We start from the raw sequence: 19,761 nt of genomic DNA, 5'->3' as shown, positions 1-19,761 counted from the left end.
CTTTACTGTTTCCGCATCTCAATCACAATCGCACCATTGATAACGAAGTTTTCCGCTTGCAAATAGGCAATAGGATCGGCTAACCGATGAAGGTATGGGGTAATGAAATCTCGCATCCCGCGAGCGAAGGTTCATTTGCTGAGATTAATAGTGAGAAATTGTTGTGTGTATAGCTATTTAATGAAACTTTTCCACCTCTTCTATACGACGTCCACCACGCTTTTCTCCCGACCGACACGACACAAAGTGTCGGAGTTAATGGAGTTGCGCTAAGTCGTGGCGCTGGTACATCATCATCACCATCCTTTTCCGCCCGGCATTGCAGAAATCCTCCCGAGGATTCGCCAACAAACCCTCCCCCCAGGGTCCCTGCCTCCGAGCGGGAGTCTATAAAATTTATCACATTTTTAATGGATAATCATATTTCACCGACGCTCCCGCCGGTCGCCGTTTTCTCGCATTTCACGGTCGAAGTGAAAACGTTGGTATCGTAAATGCGGGATCGCGTGGGTACGGCCACGGACGGCCCTGTTTTCCGGGTGTGTACCTTCGGTTGCAAGGTGATGAGAGCGCGCGAAACGATTGCAATCATAAGCTTAAACGGGGGAAATTTTTCACGACCACATTTACAAATGCCGCACCAGCCTCAGTGCAGTTGCGCTTTCGCTGCTAAATTAATATCATGTTCCTAATGATCGTTGGTTAGATCGCTGAAGAAAACAAATTTTGATTCAAATTTATTTTGTGGAATAGTTGGATTTCCTACGATTTTCAATATGATAGACAAAATCTTCAATCAAGAATATTAAATCTTTATACAGGCTGGTCCCGGTTTTCGTTGGCCTCGGTTTGCGCCGTTTGACAAATCGTTCGAAGTTAGATAATATAACGCCTTGTTCTTCACTCAACCGATTTAACACTTTTACTATCATGTCACTCAAAAAGCGGATGACAGCAATTTTAGTTCTAAAAATGCTTTGCCCCGTAAATAAATGAAAATGCAACATAAAAAACTATCATAATATAAAAGAACGAATTCTTTGGGAAGCTAAGTCTTTGCTTGTCCTTCGAAACCCGTCTTTTAAGTAAATGTTATGAACAAATTTTTCACAAAAACGATTGTACTAAAAAAGTGCGCTAAAAACGCTTAGTAGTCAATCTGTTAACCCCTGGTCACAGCTTTACGCAAGGTCTTGCGTTTGCGTTTTTTCGCATGGGAGAATAGGGGCTGTCGCCAACGACGCAAGACCATGCGTTTCCTGTACTAAAAATCAAACGAGTTTGACTCTTGCCGCAGACTCTTGCGTTTTTATATGTCAATAGTAAATATTGTTCCAAGTAGAATTTGACGATATGACAACTCATATAATTGGGATTTTTAAAAGTTAAAGTATTTTTTGGGGCATAAAACTGTGCTCGTTTGACAGTTCAAAAACGCAAACGCAAGACCTTGCGTAAAGCTGTAACCAGGAGTTTAATACTGTTTGTATGACAGTATCAGTTTCCTGCTTCAGACTACTTCTGTTCAATCAGAAATGTATTTCTATTGCACGGCATGGAAACCAGAGAAGTAAAACGGAGTATAAAACGACCTATAGCCTTTGATTTGGTGGCAAAGCACACAAACTTTGATTTTGTTTGAAGAACATCATCATCTCTTCCTGCTGAAAATTCAGATGAGAAAAGAAATAACGTTTATTTTGAGTTGTGTTAAGTGTTGAGTAGGTATTATAAACGTAGGAATAATCGTCGCCGGTTTTCGTCACTGTCAAAGTCCCATTTGGTGACGAAAACCGGGACTAGCCTGTACATCTAATAAAAACGATCTGTTCTCTTTGATCAACATAATTTGTTGGAAATATTTAGCTAAAACCATTGGATAACCCTTGTATGACTTTGTTTAAGAAGCAAAGTCTGGTTTAACTTATTTTTTCGTGGGTATTCTTTTAGCAATTATTCAATTTAAATTATTGAATAATCACCGGTTGACCCGTGCGTGGGTTGACGGTGGAGCTGCATCTGGCCAGCTGAGTCTTCAGGACGGTCACTTCGCCCTGAGTCCGGGCTAGTGTCGCCTGAAGGTCCGCCTTTTCCTTGCTCCAGCCCGCCGTCGCATCCGTGCCCGAACCCTCCCGCCTGGTTCCCTCCTGAACGCCTTTGTTTTTCGCTTTCTCCTCCTCCAACGCCGTGGTAAGCCGTTGATTGGACGCTTCTAGGTTTGTTACGTTTTTTCGCAGGCGCTCCTCGCGGTCCAGCAGCAAATGTAACAGAAAGCTGTTATCCTCATAGTCCAACTTGTTCTTCAACAGCGCCTGCCTTGCCCGAACCAACCGGTCGAGGTAGGGATTTTTAAACTCCGCACAGCAAAACTGTCCCTTCTTCTGGTGGAAGGGGTGCGAACACTCGGCAGCATCGCCCGCCACGGCAATCTTGCGCTTCGCCAGCGTGGCCCCGATCTTCTCCACGAACTCGCAGTGCCAGTCGTTGCTACCGAGCGTGATCGACTTCAGGCGGGGCCAGTTGAGCACGTTCTCGTGCAGCTCGAGGTTCACCAAACCGTTACCCTCGAGGTGCAGCCTCTGGGCGGACGAGACTCCGCTCGCATTGGCGGCGGGCAAAACGGTGAGGTAGTTGTTGGATAGATCCAACACGTCCAGCATGGCCGGTGGCGTCGGCGGGTTTCCGGTCGTCGTCACCGTAAGCAGTCGGTTGTGCGCCAAGCTCAGCTCCACCAGGCCTTTCATGTTTCGGAACAGCCCGAAATCGATGGACGTCAGCCAGTTGTGCGAGAGCTCGAGGTGCGTCACCTTCACGAAGCGGGACAGGACGGCCACCTGCTCGAACTCGTTGTGGCTCAGGTCGAGCCGCTCGAGGACGAAAATGAAATTGTTCGCGTCCGTCTCGATCGTCCTGGCCTGGTTGTTGCTCGCCATAAGCCACCGCAGTGACTTGGTCACCGAAACCACCTTCAGCCGATTCCAGCTCACGTCGAGCGTTTCGAGTGCTGGCAGCCGCTTCAGCGACTCCCAGCGCACCTCCTTAAGCATATTGTCGGACAGGTTCAAGCCACGCAAGGGCGCACCGTCGGGCAACAGGGCGCCGTCGAACACCGCCAGCGAATTGTTGAAAAGGTTCAGCTGCTCGAGGGCGACCAGCTTGCCGAACAGCCCCGCCGGAAGACTCGACAGCGCGTTGACCGAAAGGTCCAGGTTGGTCAGCCGGGTTGCCTTGTCGAAGCTGCCGGCGGGTACGCTCTGCAACGCAACTGTCGAGGCCGTCAGCTGTTCCAGCTGGGGGAACTGCTCGAAAAAGGCCACCGGCAAGAAGGCCACGCTGGACTGCGCGAAGAGAACCTTCCGCTCGGTCGATGGACGAAAGTCCGGCGGGCTCGTGACGACATCGCCCGGAAGGATGGAAACCGAGCTGAGAATACAACCCGTTCCGGGTTGCGTTTGAGCGGTACAGTTAAATTTCAGTTGACGACTCGCTGAACCCGCCGGCTTCTGACAGCTGAGAGCCGAGATTAGACTAGAAAAGGAACAAAAACCGTATTAACATTTTTTTTTGTTTCTTCTTTTTCGGGGTAAACTAATAAATCTTAATCTCACCAACAAATTATCAAAATCTTCAACACCATAATGACGCCCTTCGAATGTGCTCTTCAAGTGGAATATCGGTCTCGACTGAACGGGGAAAGCCCCGAGCTGTTAATTGAACCGACGGCCGACCGTGTGCTGCTGCTAACGTCTCAAGCCACTATCACCCTCATCTCAGCCCAAAGGTTATCGGCGAGTCTGATGGTTAGCAAAGCAATGTTCCCTGCTCCGTGGTGTACATGCGCGTAATTCAAGGGCAGAGGTTCGGCAAATCGATTCGATGGTTCCCGGAAAGCAAAAATAAACCCTGTTTTGTGTTGTTGTTCGGGATTCCCCATATCAATCAGCGCTGATTGCGGAGAAGCATCTTGTTATAAGTAGATGTTAGTGGTTACGACATCCCATGCCATGAGTATGAGTGGTAAGCACAACAGAATAGACCCATTTTTGGAAAACCCAAATCAAACCTTGGCCAGCAGTGTAAGTAGCCAAATCCGGCCAATGTTGACTTGACAGATTCCAAAAATAATTAGAACTCGTCAAGGCGTAACACACTCAATCATATGATCTCGTTGTGTGCAATCCAAACAACAGGGCTGGTTGTGAATTTGAAAACAAGTTTGCAACAAAGTGGATTGTTTTTGATTTTATGTTTTAACTCGAAAGAGTTGTGGCTTATTTATGATTTGAAATCTGTCTTTCATGACTACAAAAAACTCATGTGTAATAAATTCGTTTAATGTCCGTAACCCATTTTTCTAGAAAGATTTACATTTTACAGCTGATTTTGCTTAGTAATATTTTTGAAATAATATAATGTAAGTTTTGTTTATGAGACAACAAAAGAAATAATAAACAACTAATAACAAATAACTTACATAACGTAAGTATGAGGGAAGAAAAATATAATGAAATAAAAAACCCTTGAGTACAATAATTTTGTTAAATTCACTCTATACCTACGCTGATAAGTAGTCTGCTTTTATCAATAAATTCTACGCACTAATTAACACTTACTGACTAATAACCTAGATCTGATGATTTACGGACTGACGATCTCTTATCATTTGATAGATGCTGGCTGCACATCTATTGATGATGCTGGTTCAGAGGTTTGCTAAAGTTCGGAATAAGGTGTTCATATTACAGTCTTGATGCAGTAAAGTGAAGACGTTCTGTTTCAAAGAGAAACTCTAAGTATAGCCTTAAGGAGTTTGTTTTGAATTCGTTGTAATTTAGGTTTCTGAATATGAGCACAATTGGACCATCCTGGTGAGGTATAGATTATAATTGGGCAAACTATAATTCTGAAGTAAAGTTTCATTTTTTAAGTTTATTTTGGATTTTTGGTTCAAGAAACATTATAGATTTTTTTTTTTTATATTTGTTAAACAAATTTTCAATGTGTGTTTTGAATGTTAGCCTATTTTCTGAATGAAGTCCTCGATATCTAATGAAGTTTATCCAAGGTTTCTCTAAAATTTTAAATTGGCTTATATGTAGTTTGCGTTGATTGGTGTATCTAATGAAGAAAATAGCTTGTAATTTGTCGCCGTTTGCGTTTAGCTTCCTCTTCAGCATATTTTAACGCAGCTTTATTAAAAGTTTTAGTGATTGTTTTTGGATGCTTTGCGGATAGAGAAAACATGCCAATATAATTGTAAAATAATTTCTTAAGCCACACCACCTTTAGATTTTCATTCACCTCTACGAGCCGACAAAGTTCGTTTCACAACTAACCAAATAACTAATGCATTTCAGTGTAACCTGAACGTATCGAAAACTCTCACTTAAAGCACTATAAACCAATCCCAGGCACTTTTCCGACAGTTTCTAATGTGCGGTTCAATTGTCAATGAACTCCTCGTTCCGGGCTTCGGAGACTCGCGTAACGAAGCGCGGTCGGGCATTGGGAAAAGAGAATTGGAAAAGTACCGTAATTTCTTGTTTTACAATTCAGCAAAAGTTTACGACGGCCAGAATTGCATTCCGGACACGTATATACCGTCGACTCGAGGAGGGAAAAGGCGAAGCATCCCCCCTACCATCGGGGGAAAAACTGATCCAAAACAAAGACGCCCGAAACGAACTGATGAAGAGTTGCTCGTAGCAACGCGAGAAGGCAACAATAAACAGGAGGGAAGAAAAAGCAGTACGAAAGTGGCTGCTTTCTTGCAATTCCACCTTACCGAACAATTTCACTAAATCCAAAGTGAAGTAAAGAAGCGTTACTTTAACGAACGGTGACTGTACAGCAATACGCCGTTCGCAAGATTCGCTGTCTTTTCCGAGTTCGGTTTTCCCGAGTGAGCGTAATTACATTATGCGTTTTCAGCTTGGTTCGCCCTTTTTCTTTTGGCCGCCGGTGAACTTTTACTTTTCCGGTCGCCGTTTCCGATCCTTCGTAAGTAGTGAAGTGCTCAAGCTTTTGCGGAAGAACAAGTCGCGCATTACACACACTTACGGCGCGATGTCGAGCTGCCTTATTCGAAGTACGACTCCGAAAGCGCCCAGATGTTCCACTACGCGGCGTTCATCCATAAACATTAACTTCACCGGGTTTGGGGGGTGGGGGGAGGGATTTTCCCAGACAACAGCCGACCTTACCCGGTGTACTCAGCATCGGGATCACTCGGCTCGTTATCAGATAAATTCTAATGTCTATAATTTAGTTAAAGGGTAACTTTCTAAATGTAAATATATGTATCTGGCGCGCGCGCGCCTTTCCATTTCCACGTCGGTGACTTTTATCCTCCGGGTTGCCGGTAGAAGGGGTGGGGCCGGCGGTTTTCCCAGGACACTGCCCGCACGCACAGCAATGGTACAAATAGGGGCTGGCCGGTCAAATGGAAGGGACTTCCACCGTGTTGGAGCACGGGATGCTGGATTTGGTTTGCTTGTGTTTTCCACCATGACGGTTTCTTTCCTTCCTTTCGTTTCCTTTTTTGTGTTGGTCACGTCAATTTCCCGACCGAAACCTGCGGTCACCTATCCGAAAGGGGACGATCGCCGATGGGAAGGTGATAAAATGCTTTTATCGCACCACGCGTATCCTTCCCAGCGCTCTTACTCTTCCGATCCTTCCATAATCCTTCTGGTGTCCCCTTGTTTTTTTTTTGTTTTTGCACCACTTCCAAACTAACCACCATTTTGTGTCCTTATACCGTCGCGGGAGAACAAAAAAAAAACCGAGCACTACGGGTTCCGGGTAGTAGATTTTTCCACTCCACGGACCCGGTTTCACTTAGGGCACCGCTCTTTCACTCGCCCTGGTAGGGGTACGAGGCGAAAGGGACGTGCTTTATGCCGTGTATCTGCAAATGAAAACACGTAATTAGTTAGGATAATGGGATTTGGCAGGATCGCGTGGGCTGCCCGATGGGAAGGAAAGATTTAAGGAAGCAATTAACATGCGTGTTCGGACGGAAGCGCAGCGGGATGATGCGTGTGTTGAGGGAAGCTTTGGATCCGTTGCTAATCGGAAGTGGACGAAGAATCGCAGATGAGTGCGGGAAAAGTTGGTCTTTTTCAACCGGATGCCCATTGAATGCATCTACATTAAATTGGTATGTTTTTATCCGAAAGTTTGTCGGATGTGAAATATCAATTTCCTTACAAATGAGTTGATATGAATCTTTAATACTAGATTACATTGCTTTGGAAATTTGCCAGAATGCTTTTTAGGGGTCATTTTGACCCCTCATTTACGTTATAGCGCTATAATTTCACTATTTTTAAAGGTTTTTCAAATCCATAAACTATTTCTATTTAGAATATTTGTTTACTTTCTTTTTGCGTTTTTAATTTTTTTATGTACCCCTTCGTCATTCCGCTAGCTCGATGATCGAAAAAAGATCGATGTGAATCGAATTTTAATGCTTTTCAACTTTAATTTTTCCAAAACATATATTAGGCCACCTTTAAAAATAATTTTATATTTTTAAGATAAAATATGACGCCACCAATTAACCTTGAAGATGTGGATTTTAACATTTTCCATGGGTTGCTTCTGTCCTGTGCTTTGTTCTGTGTTTGCTTCTGCGGAACAGAGAGCTAGCGGAATGATGAAGGAATGCATCGAAAAACAACGTGGAAAGATAGTTAACAAATATACTAAAAAGCAACAGTTTACGGATTTTAAAAATCTTTGAAAATAATGAAGTTACAGCGTTTTACAAATAGGGTTCAAAATGAGCCATAAAAAGCATTCTAGGGATAGTCAAGTTGATTCTCGGAACTGGTCGAGCAGAAAAATCTAAAATTTTGGTTTTAGATGAAGCTTTGGATTCTAATAAATGCCTTATATTTTTGAATAAATATTCAACCGTTTTCAAGATATTAAAATCAAATGTTAATGACCCCAATTTGGATTGTAGTGTTAATTGCAAATGTTCCAAACAGATACATCACCTTACCAAAACACGATAGCGTTTGAATGAAGGGATGCAAGAAAATTTATTTCATCAATATTAACATTTATGTTTCTTGCGTCTTGAACCACGTTAGACTTGATGATGTTTGTATTAATGAACCTCCCGAGCTCAAGTCCCGTTAATAACATTTACCGCCCTTAAACAAACATTACCGAGCGCATTACAAGAGTTCATTGTTTTCAAACCGACACAGCTTAGCTTCCCGTACATAACCATAACTGAGCGAATTGACGGGCAGGAAAGATTGAATGGAGACAAATTTACGACTTCCACACTCGCTCCCTATGAAAGGCAAGCAGCAGCCAGCCAGACGGAGCCAGGATCTTCGGTTGAACGTTCTGTTTGAAAAATGTACACCTTTCGCCGTCCACGGGCACACTTCGTATATTGCAACACATACATTCTTTTTATCCTTCCTAAGACCCACCGCCCTTCGCCGCAAGGCATCATACTGGGATGGTTCCGTGAAATGTCTTCATCTTGCAATTAAAATGAATTATGCACCATTAGTGATGCTTCCCGGTTTTTAACCGACCTTCCTGGGCTGGGAGTGTCGGCCGTTAAAGGATGGCAAGGGATCGGAATTATTTTTCACCGTCCCACCGAGCGCAAAACACTCGGACGGAAATATTAACTCGCCCTACGGGTTCGAAGGTGGGTTGCCATTCGAGGCATTCCAGCATTTTGGCGAATGGCGAATGGCGAATGTATGCAAGAAGTCATTTAGTTGAAGTTGGAAGTTTGCCTTTCTGCCGGGTCGATCATCAGGCAAACCATCACTCACCCGAGGTTGCCTCGAATCCGCCGGAACTGGATATATGACCGAATGAAGGAACACACAATTGAACCCCGACATGCTCAAGGATGCTGGAGGAAATAAATAAATTACCGCAAATTTTCCGACCTAATGCGTTCGTTTCCTTGCAAACAGTCACACCATTTCCGTTGCGAATCTAACCGGTGGGATGTGGGAGACGGGGCATAATCCGGAAACGTGCCCCATCGTAAACGTGCCGTGTATAAGGCGGTGTTTTGTCTTAACCTGATATACTCGCTTTTACGTACTTAGAGTCTTCGTTAACAAAAACCGGTCTCTTGAGTGAACCAAAAATTTGAACCTTTAATTATTTCCATGTCTTTTTAGGATAGTCGAATGAAAATTTAAATATTTTTTCACACCTTTAAAAGCAGTAAATATGCCAAAAACGTACACTTAAATATCACACAAGCAAATACCACCCTATTTTTTAATTTCAACACTATTTTAAATAATTTATTTAACTTCATGTTGTTTACGTTTAGCTCGTTTCAGATGTCTCTGGCATAACATTGAAATTCATTTGATAAATTTCTCGTACGATGAAGCATAATGCACTTTTATGAGAGCTTTTGGCTATCCTTTTCGATCGCCACGACTCATCAAAACGATCATGTTGGAAAGTTTCCAAACGGAAAAAAAATCTAATTATTCCCAGCGATGACCCCACAATATTTTTCGTTTCCTCCCATCCGATTCGCAAGCTTTCGCCCATCGGGCAGAATAAATTTGAACTGTTTGCAGGCTAATGCTTTACCGCGCGAGCAAGCGAAAAATATCGAAGCGCTGACCACAGCAACATTAGCCCTGCACCGGCAGCAGCCCCGGGAAAACGTGCCCGGAATACTAAACCCAGTGGGACGTCACGGCGCTCCATTAGCGTTTTGAAGGGACAAGGGATTTTCTCCGCAAGCACGAAAGGCACGAATGTGAAAATGTGACAAAAATCCCATCACAACCTTCTCAAAAACTAAATCCTCCTCCATCATGGCTTGTTCGTTATGTCTTTTTTCTAATCGATCGATCTCTTCTCTCTTTCTCTCTCTTCGACCCCGCACAGGAGAAAAGCCGTACAAGTGCTCCTGGGAGGGCTGCGAGTGGCGCTTTGCGCGAAGTGACGAGCTGACCCGCCACTACCGGAAGCATACCGGGGCGAAACCGTTCAAGTGCCGGCACTGCGATCGGTGCTTTTCGCGCTCCGACCATCTGGCGCTGCACATGAAGCGGCACACCTAAGAAGACCCGTCCCGGAACGCAACGCGGGCGGGGAGGGGGGAATCGCTAGCGAGGAGGACAGCAAACCAGGAGAGCTTTATAGTCGGTGCACTTCCGCTTGTTGCAGTCGGAAAACTAAGTAAGATCAACGTTGTAGTCTAATTTGTAGACCAACCCGTCGGAGGGATCCCGGGTGGGGAAATTTTAATGCGATAGTAAAACGTACGAATCGAAGAAAAAAATTGAAAAAAAAAAACAGGAAAAGGTAGTCACAATTTAAGGTAAAGGAAGGGTAAAGAAGAAAAATACCCCTTCGATTTAAAAACAACATTAAACCACACGAAACACAGCATAAGTGTAATTCGAAATTGCTCACGAAAGCAGTCCCCATTTTCGCCTCACCCCCTACCCCACTTTACTGGGCTCCCACTTCATAATCATACTTTTATAATTACAAAAAAAAAACAAACACCCATCACAAACATAATCATCGTCACGATTATCATCTCGATCGACTTCATCGCCAGCGTCATCTTTGACATAGCAATCGCTCAATCTCACGCAAACCGAGCCCTGGACACAGTTGGGCGCTCGGTTGAAGGAAACAAAACGTCGAGAGAAAGTGATAATGAACATTTGGAATACAAAAACAAAAAAACACACACACACACAAATAAGTAAAACGGCACCAAAAACCGTTGAGCCAGAGGGATGGAAGTAAATGCAGCCGTTCACGAAACACTCGCCGTTGCAAACCAAACGAAAAACCGCTCCAGAGAGTCAGATTAGAAAGCAGCAGTCCAAAGCATGTTTCTTCTACCGGGTAGCATAAAACTAACGCACAAGAAGCGCATTTGTAGAGTTGTAAAAGTTTTTTTCCGTTCACCGACCACGACCAGCCGCGTTGTGTTCGTGTTAATGTTTACTTCGTTATAGTAGAGTATGTTTGTATTAATTTTGATCGTCCTTTGCGTTAAGAAACCCTTTCGAATATTGTTTTGTTTCTTAGCGAATAATTCTCCTAGTATAGGTATAAGCTTAAAACAATTATTCGGTTGAACATATTTAGGTAAACTCGATAGTATCGGCCCAACTGTTGGGATCGTGCGCCAAAAGCATTTCCAGAGGTTGAGGCAAACAATGAGTATTTCTAGTTAATGTTAGCATTTGGCACAAGTAGCTCGTATTACCATTTTAAGCATTTCCGTTTCTAACAACGTGGCCATGGCTAGTAGTATAACGATGTTTTACGTATAGTGACAATTTCGTATAAGTTTTTACATACCAACCGTACCATTTTGTAGGTTAAGGTTACTGATCGATGGATTTTTCTTATGATTAAAATAATTCCATTTTATAATTTAACTCTACTTCATTGCTCGATTGCCGGAAAATGCCAGGGAGAAGAAAATCGAACTCAAGCGGGACGCAAAAGGAAAACACAAACAAGAGAGTCAAGTTACATCACTGCCAATAAGAGAGAGATAGAGAGAGAGAAATACCGTTCAAGTGCAACAGCGTGACTTTAATTGCAGGGAAGGATAATAAATTTTGTAAAAAGAACAAATTAACAGACCGACTGAATTATCAGCGTCAGAAGCGCGCATTTCTGTACATTAGCTCTGATTGTACACCGTAAGTTTCGATCGGTAAACTGCAAGCTCGCTTACTCAATTCCTTCAGCATCGCTTGTGTTCGAATGTTACTTGAAGGAGGTAAAGTATTTTTTAAATAAGTAAAGTCAGCTTAAATGTTTTGGTTTAAATCTTTACTATAAAACTGCAACGATGTATAAACTGCGTGCTGCGAAAGTTTTTCAATTTTTGTCCATCTGCCTGGGAAGCGATTGCTTATGGCGTTACTTCTAACCGCTTCACATTTATCTATTCTGACTTATACATGTTGAAACGTTAAACTATTTTGTGTCTGAATCAAAAAGCAAATCGCTACAATCAAAATCCCGTTCGCTCACTTATAAGTATCTTCCATGAGCAGACAAAAGACAAAAATGGAAACCCATTAAAATATCATAAATTATATCATGAAATCATTAAAGCAATTGTTGTATCCCGACGTCTTTTGCCACTCCCTTCCCCGTTCACCCGGCCGTTCCCTTATTTGTCGAATCTGCTGCACGCCCGAGCAGGACTAAAACCGCCAGTAAAACTAAATACGTATCCCGCGAAAATTGTCTCCCTTAAAAAAAACACACTCACACACACACACATACTCCATTTAGGACCATCCTGTATAGGCTTAGAAAATGCGTATCTACTTCTACAACTTCCATACATAACTGCATCTCTCATCGAACTATCATGTCATGAAGCAAATCTTTCTGAAAAGTGGATTGTTCGACACCGTTTGGACAAAAGCCAATCTTGTAAGTTATGTTTGAAAAAAGGTTGGTTTGCGTAATTTACGTGCACGCGAAGCTCAATGGTTTAGAGAAATAGAAAGAAGAATTTTGTCAAAGTTTCGGTAAGAAATAACTACATGAACAGCATACAGTATCATCCTAACCGTTGCGTCAAGGGAATGAGAGTTGTCATTGAAAGCAAAACAGTCTCTTACCACTAGCTAAATAAATGAACAAAAACATCCATTTTTGTACACAAACGAATCATCACGACGCCGGGAAACCATGAGTATGCGGAAATAAAGTTCGAACTCGAAAATAAATGAAACCTAAACACGGCCGGAACAAAGAAAAACACATTTTGGTAACATGTAGCACATACGTAGAGTAAGCTATTTTAGATCCAATTTAGCATAATTCTCGGCCAGTACGCAGTGAGTAACAGCAGGAATGCTACTCGGACGCAAATCGAACTAAGCGACGGAACGAAAACATGCGAGAGGAGAATAAAAATAAACAAACTTATAAATCCGAAAAGGAGCGGAAAAACCGGCAACAAAACAGTAGACGAAATCTGCAATGTTTAAAACGTCAAAATAGTGAAAAAATGTGTCAAAAATAGTATTAACCAAAGACTGGATAAATTTTTAAAGTGTATTTTAAAACAAACGAAAGTAAAACAAACCATTAAAACGTAGCTGTGTGGTAGAGGCCGAATGTTAGGGGAAATATTGACGCGGGCACGAACAACAGACATTCACCCATTTGCAAGTATTTGAGTTTTGTTAGCAATTTTACTGGTAAGACAATATATTTTTTGTATTTTACTTTATTTCGTTTTATTACTTTACTGTTATCTATTTCTATATATTCTACCTTAAAATGTAGCATTCAATTCTGAGCACACTCAATTGTATCTGAACTAACACGACATCACACGGACGATAATATTTGTATCGATACCGAAAGGTGGTCGGATCAATGTTTTAAAAATAATTCAAAACACAACCACGAAAATTAACCACGAACAGTAGAACAAAAAGGCAACATAAATTTCCGTATAAACAAAATACAAAGGCAAACCCATGGCAGAAGTGTAGTTGAGATAAGATTAAATATATACATACATGGATAAAATATATATATATATATTTTTTAAAAGCATTTTTTTCTCCGACAACAGAGGTAAACAGAAACAAAAAAGAGCACAAACAAGGTCAACTCTTACCCACACAAACAAATACTTGGCACGGCACACAAAAAGTTACATAAAGCTTACGGTATTGACTTTTGTATAACAAAATCAATGCAATAGAGAGAAAAATACCAGGGATGTTAGGGATTGATTTTGATTATTTTTCTAGCCTAGCACTAGCGCTCATATGATGCTCTTTTGCACAAAACGATCGATTTGTTAAATATTTTGTTTGAAAAGCTTAGCTTTATTCCGTTTTTGGGACATGAACATCGAAATTGATTCCAGGCTTAAAAGCCTCCGTTCAGTTTCGGGCTTCTTTTCGTAAACCAAACGTACATCGAATGATCAGTAAACAAAATGACCGTGACGGAAATTACCTAATGAAGCACTAGGTGAGGCTCAAAGCTCCAAAACCACCAAATCAATCCAAAAGCGCACACAGCGTAAGGCAAAAATTTCAAACATATTTTTTGTACAACCAGAAGTGTATATGTAGAATTCGCGCCAATATGAGTGATGCATGATACGTGCTTTTGTGAAGTAAAAAAAAAAAACAAGTGAGTATCTACAGCAATGCACCGCCAGAGACGAGGGAAAAACTCTGGGCGAAGAAGGAGAGTTTGAAAGTTTTGCAAACAGGAAATGAAATACGATTGTACATTACAGCTCTTAAGTGAATAACACAAACTAGTACAGTAACGCAACGGTGAGAACGATAAGCAAATACAATAACAACTGAAAGGGATAAAAACGAATTTTATACAGAGAAGCATACAAAACAGAACAACTGAAACAAATTTGATGCTGTAGGCACGAGTTGCGATCGTTCGGTGCAACGTTCGACCACCGGAAACACAAACAGGAAGATAAATATTTGTAGTACCACACACCAGCATGTCGACCGTTCCGACGCGACTCTGGATGTGTGTGTGTGTTTGTGTGTGTATGTATGTTTGTGTGCATTGTGTGTTTGTGTACATTTGGAAACATTATACAGTAGGTTAAAGTGACGAATTTGATATGAATAAAGCAAATAAGTTACACATCACAAAACGGTAGATGAAACGTACGTGCACCACGAATCGTACTAAGAATCAGGACAACAAACGAAAACAATTGCTCATTTGTTGACAAAAGAAGTGAAAAAAATTATTATGCACAGTTTCGTAAAGCTTGTTTTTGACACTAAGTAAATATTCCACTCTTTTCCGACTGCTTCTCGCAGCTATTTTTCTATATTTCCTATGGTGGATTTTCAATACTCTTGTTTGTGGTGTTTTCGAACGAATTGAGTTGATGTTGACTCATTACAGCTTACTACCTGAAGAAGTACTTTTTTACAATGTATTTGAATAAGATTTCTTATTTGTTCATCCAAGTTTTTGTGTTTTTCATCGCTCAATGTTTGGCTTCAATAATGTCCACTAACAACATTTGTCATATCGATGCAATCACTAGCGCTATTTCATTTCCTACAGACTAACAAGGTTAAGGCAGTTTTGTTAAAAAATTAGCATAAACTGGCAAACATAATGGAACCCGCGATACATGAATCCTTTGGTTGAATGTACTATTTGAAAGCTGGCTGTTCTTGATTCCCCGAAGCTTGACTATGTATCGATGGGCTAACTTTGCTTAGAGTTTTGATTTTCACTGCAATTATAGTGAATGTTTTGCCTCCCAAAACTTTGCGTTTTCGAATGCAACCAAACCATACAAAACAAATTTCATACGAAGTACGGAATGTTTTGGAAACCTACTGAAGGAGAAAAAAAACGTAAAAGAAAACGCTGCAAAATGTAAATAGTTCAAACATGGTGGCAAATAAAAGTAAACCCGAAAAAGAAAGCAAAACAAACCGGGGTAGGAAGTGAAAGCGAAGAAACATTACGGCGGTGTAGCTAAAGCAAATAAGTAACCGTAAGTAAATAAGTGATATTTTCAAGTAGTTTGCAAAATCTGATAAAAAAAAACCAGTACGAGAGGTTGATAGTGTGAAACGCAAGCGAAAGCGCAAGTCGTAAGTAAGAGTAGCGGAGTAGAAATGTGTAAAGGTAGCAGCAAAAATTTAGAAAAAAAAAACATTCCCTCTGGCATTGAGCAAATGTACAAGCGTGTGTATTTACGTGTGTGTGTGTGTGTGTGAGTGTGTGTGTGTGTAAAAAATGCAAAGGAAAGTAAAGCAAGGACGTAATGCAAAAAATCAAATGGTAGAAATGAGACAAATAGAAAGAAAGAAACAGAGACAGAGCATTTATGCAACGTAGAAAATGCATGAAATATTATCAAACTCATCAGTACTCGAATCCGGTGGGTGGCATTCACAGTATCGCATCGAGGGCAATGGAGAAGGTGAAAGAAGAAAAAAACTGAGAAGACGAGAGCAGGGGAGAGTAGGAAAGAAAATGATGGAAGCTATTTTTTATGAAAGTTTATAATTGTAATTTTGTCTATAGTTGATAGTAGCGTAAAAAGCAAACGGAAGGAAAAACACTGCAAAACAAAGAAAAACTTACCAGTTTACCAAAAACATGCAAAGATGTCTGATGTCACTCGGTTGCGCGGAACGCTTCTTTAAGCTAGTATATTTGCGGCAATGGGAGCAGCAGAGAAAACGAAGTGCTAGCAAAAGTGAAAAACGGGACTGCGTGGAACGGAGAAGCGATTGAGCGGGGAAGCATAATTTACCAATTTTCTAGATCATCTCAGCCAGCTCGGTGGAAGTAAAGTTGCAGATCAGCACTCTTCCCGTAAACCCCAATACGCCTATTCGCAAAAACCGTTCTCAAAAAAAATGTCAGCACACGCAAGCATTTCCGTTAGCTTTCCCAAACCCGTTGGCAACCGACGTTAGCCACGCTTGTTATATAATTGTGTGTAAGATAAGGGGCCCGGGGCTCGCCGGGCGAAGTCGCCGCAAAGAGTGGTTGTAAAGTTGAACGGTATAGGAACGGTACACCATAAGTACTTCAGTTGGTTCGTTACATCAGTTGCCATGTGTTTTTGAATATTTAAATGCTATATTACCATTTGACCAGGAGAAAACACCTTAGAACATTGTATTGTATTTCACCCCGTCGAGGGTAAAAAGATCGTGCCGTGGCGCGAAGGTTTAGTAAATTTAAGACAAACGTGTTAGTAAATGTTTACCCCAAAAACCCGTGTTTCCACACCCTTGACATTCCTTTGCAGTCCACCCTCTCCTCCCTTGCTATGTCTTTGGTCTCCGTTTTTCAACATCGTATATATTCACATGTCTTTGATCGTTTTGCATGATCATGTGTTTGTGTGTGCGTGCATGTATGTGATACTGGTTCATGGCTCACATCAAACGCGGTACTCCGTGCAATGTAAGAACTCACCGACGAAAAGTGTAGAAATTTTAGAAATTTATTTCGACAAAAATCATCTTAATGTTTCTTCACGTTTCTTACACATTTCCAAAAACATTTAAAAATCCACCCCCGCCAGTGGCTAGGATTGTTCAAAATTATTTTCGCACGCACATCACGGAACAAAGAGACGAAGAGAGAGAGAGAGATGGAGCGAGAAGAACACAACCCTCACGCACCTGCGGTCACCAGGAAAAAAAAAGTAAAAAAAGAAACGCGCCATTTTGTCTCTATTGGAATTAATGTATCCGTTAATGCAGATTAAGGTTATCTTTAAAAACGAAAAAGTGTTTAAATTATTCTTATCTTTAAGGCTTTTAATCATTATTATAAAATGTTATCGATTATCGTACGTTCGAATTACCGGGGCGTTTGACCGATTTTCTTCTTGTCTGACGAGGACAAAAACGAAACCGACGACCGGAACGGTTATCAAAATCAAAACAGTAACAAAAACGGCAACATTGGAAGATAACCTACGCTACTTTCGGCAGGACATCGAGGGCGAGTAAAAAACCGTAAGCCTACCGGAGAAGGAAGGTGTAGTGCATCCCATTAAAACCCCCATTGTTTCCCCCAAATGCTTGTCAAGCTTTTTCGATATCCTTTTCTCGTTGTTCAGTGCATGTAGAAAACGTAATAAAAACAAATATCGAGTCTTTCGGGTGGGCAAGAAGGGCCGGATGATGGGTGGCTCGTGGTAAACGAAGCTTGAGTGTATAGAAAAAAAACACGGTTTGCGAGGAAGGATGTCCATGTATGCAAGGATATGTATGGGATGTACTGATAGTGAGCGAGTGAATGATGAAACCGCGGTTCGAAAGACGCTTCAAACGGTGGCACGGTAAAGGCTTCCATGTGCAATGGCCTGGCAATATTTGGAGTGTGTAAAAGTTTTGCAAATAGAAGGAAAAATTTGTGCTACTGCAAGAAACGCTTCGCGAAGCGCAACAAAATGAAGCCTAAGGCATGAGGTTATATAAATATTTAGAAAAGGAAGAAGGAAAGCCAACCTTAGATCAATGTGTTGATAGTGGTTATGTTGCTGAGGAATGTGTTTTTTTTTTGTGTGTGTTTTCGTTGAGATAAACTCCCGCTTCCATGCTCACCTATCCAAGCAGCAAAACGAATAAAACACTGATCATTCATTCCCCCCAGACGTCTGTAGCTTTTCGTTGCTCCAATCGGCTCATGAATCGTTTTTGCTACGCTCAAACCACTACCCCTTATCTGTAATGCAACGAGTTTACTTTGCTAGCGGAGGTTCCTGTCGAAGGTCACTCCTAACACCTCTTCACCACGTATGAAGTTAAAAACGAAAACCCATTATACGAAGTGCAAAGTATTGGTTCCATTCGATTGTTAGGCCAGTTATCAGTTCGTGAAAAGGTGATACCAGGAAGGAAGATGCTCGGGGAGAATACACCGCGATTCTGCATAAAGAGAAAGCAAACAAGAAACAGCAACAGAGGAAGCATAAAATTGCACTTTCCCCTAAAGAACACAGCCTCAATATGCATATGGATCGGGTGCAGAACTTTGGAAACAAATAACAAACGCAAAAACCACACTCTAAGAACAGCAACAAAACACATAACTAAACGGAAGAGAAGAAAAGAGGATTGAAGAGAGCAACAACTAAAACAAACACCTGTAGAGGAAAAGTGAGGATCAGTTGAGGGAAGAATAAAAGAAAAACCTGTGCAATGGAAATGAGAGTGGCACACAATGGCGCAAAACAGTGAGGAGAAATTGTAGCTTATAACTCTGCTATGTGCATATTAAGTTTAAGAATGAAAAAGAAAATAAACGTACGTTCCTGTTACAAAAATACAAAAACAAAAATCGTCCATGTTGTTCCGGTCCTTTGCTGTATCACAGTACCATTATAATTACTAAGGGTAAGTACTTAACTTAAACTGGGATTAACGCGAACCAAAAATAATACTATCAACGGACGTGTCTTGCATATTTTTTACAAACGAAGAAGGACGTTAAAAAGGAGGTAGAAAAAGAGCAAACAATAAATCAACTAACATTTCCCATTCATCAGCCATTTCAAAATTAACCATATCTTACACAGAAAAAAAGTAATAGAGCATAAAAAATCGATGTTTAACACGAATTTTACCCACGAAACATGCGAACTTTTAAAATGTCTTGACATTTCCAATAGAGATACTAAATCAAATAGACGATCCTTTACTATAACAATAGTAGTAAAATCACGAATTGATAGATAATCACTCGAAAAGAGCACAAACAAATTATTAAAGTTTGAGATTAAACGCTGTAATGTTGGAAAGAAATTAATTTGACAAAAAAATTCAGTAACAGTACAACACATCTTTTCGACCCATTTCTACTTGGTTGGCAAAATGGTTGCACCAAGGTACTAAAAAAATTACCGGGTGATGGAAGCTGATTCGACTCATGTGCAAGTATTGTATTATCTCGCGATGGCTTGCAATCCGCTGTGGTGTATAATTATCACCGTTTCATGCCATCACTACCACCAATCATTCGATGGCTAAAAACTGTTCTTCGATCGGGCAAGTAGAACCAGTAGAACTGCTACGGATGCATCGACGGAGCGCCATGGACTGATAAGGATTACCCGCAAGCCTTGAGACGACTGTGTGCGTGTGTGTATGTGTGCGTCGATCCAGTGGAAGGTTGAACGCGCTTCGGATTGTCAAACCACATAATGACAGATCGGACGGCCGCAGCCGCTGCTGCGAAGTAGCCGAG

At 41.4% G+C, this 19,761-nt stretch overlaps 1 protein-coding gene across 1 annotated transcript in view; it reads left to right on the top strand.

Annotated features, from left to right (window-relative positions):
• LOC131282248 (Krueppel-like factor 7) overlaps positions 1-10,090 on the top strand; it is a 239,345-nt gene extending 229,255 nt beyond the window's left edge. The window contains exon 4 of the mRNA XM_058311660.1: positions 9,907-10,090. Coding sequence (XP_058167643.1) covers positions 9,907-10,082 — 176 coding nt within the window. The 3' untranslated portion in view covers positions 10,083-10,090. The remainder of the gene's footprint in view (positions 1-9,906) is intronic.
• The last annotated feature ends 9,671 nt before the right edge of the window (positions 10,091-19,761 follow it).

This window comes from Anopheles ziemanni, chromosome 2 (assembly GCF_943734765.1).
Source record: "Anopheles ziemanni chromosome 2, idAnoZiCoDA_A2_x.2, whole genome shotgun sequence".
In the NCBI taxonomy this organism is placed as follows: Eukaryota; Metazoa; Arthropoda; class Insecta; order Diptera; family Culicidae; genus Anopheles; species Anopheles ziemanni.
This window is presented reverse-complemented; position numbering and strand designations above follow the sequence as displayed.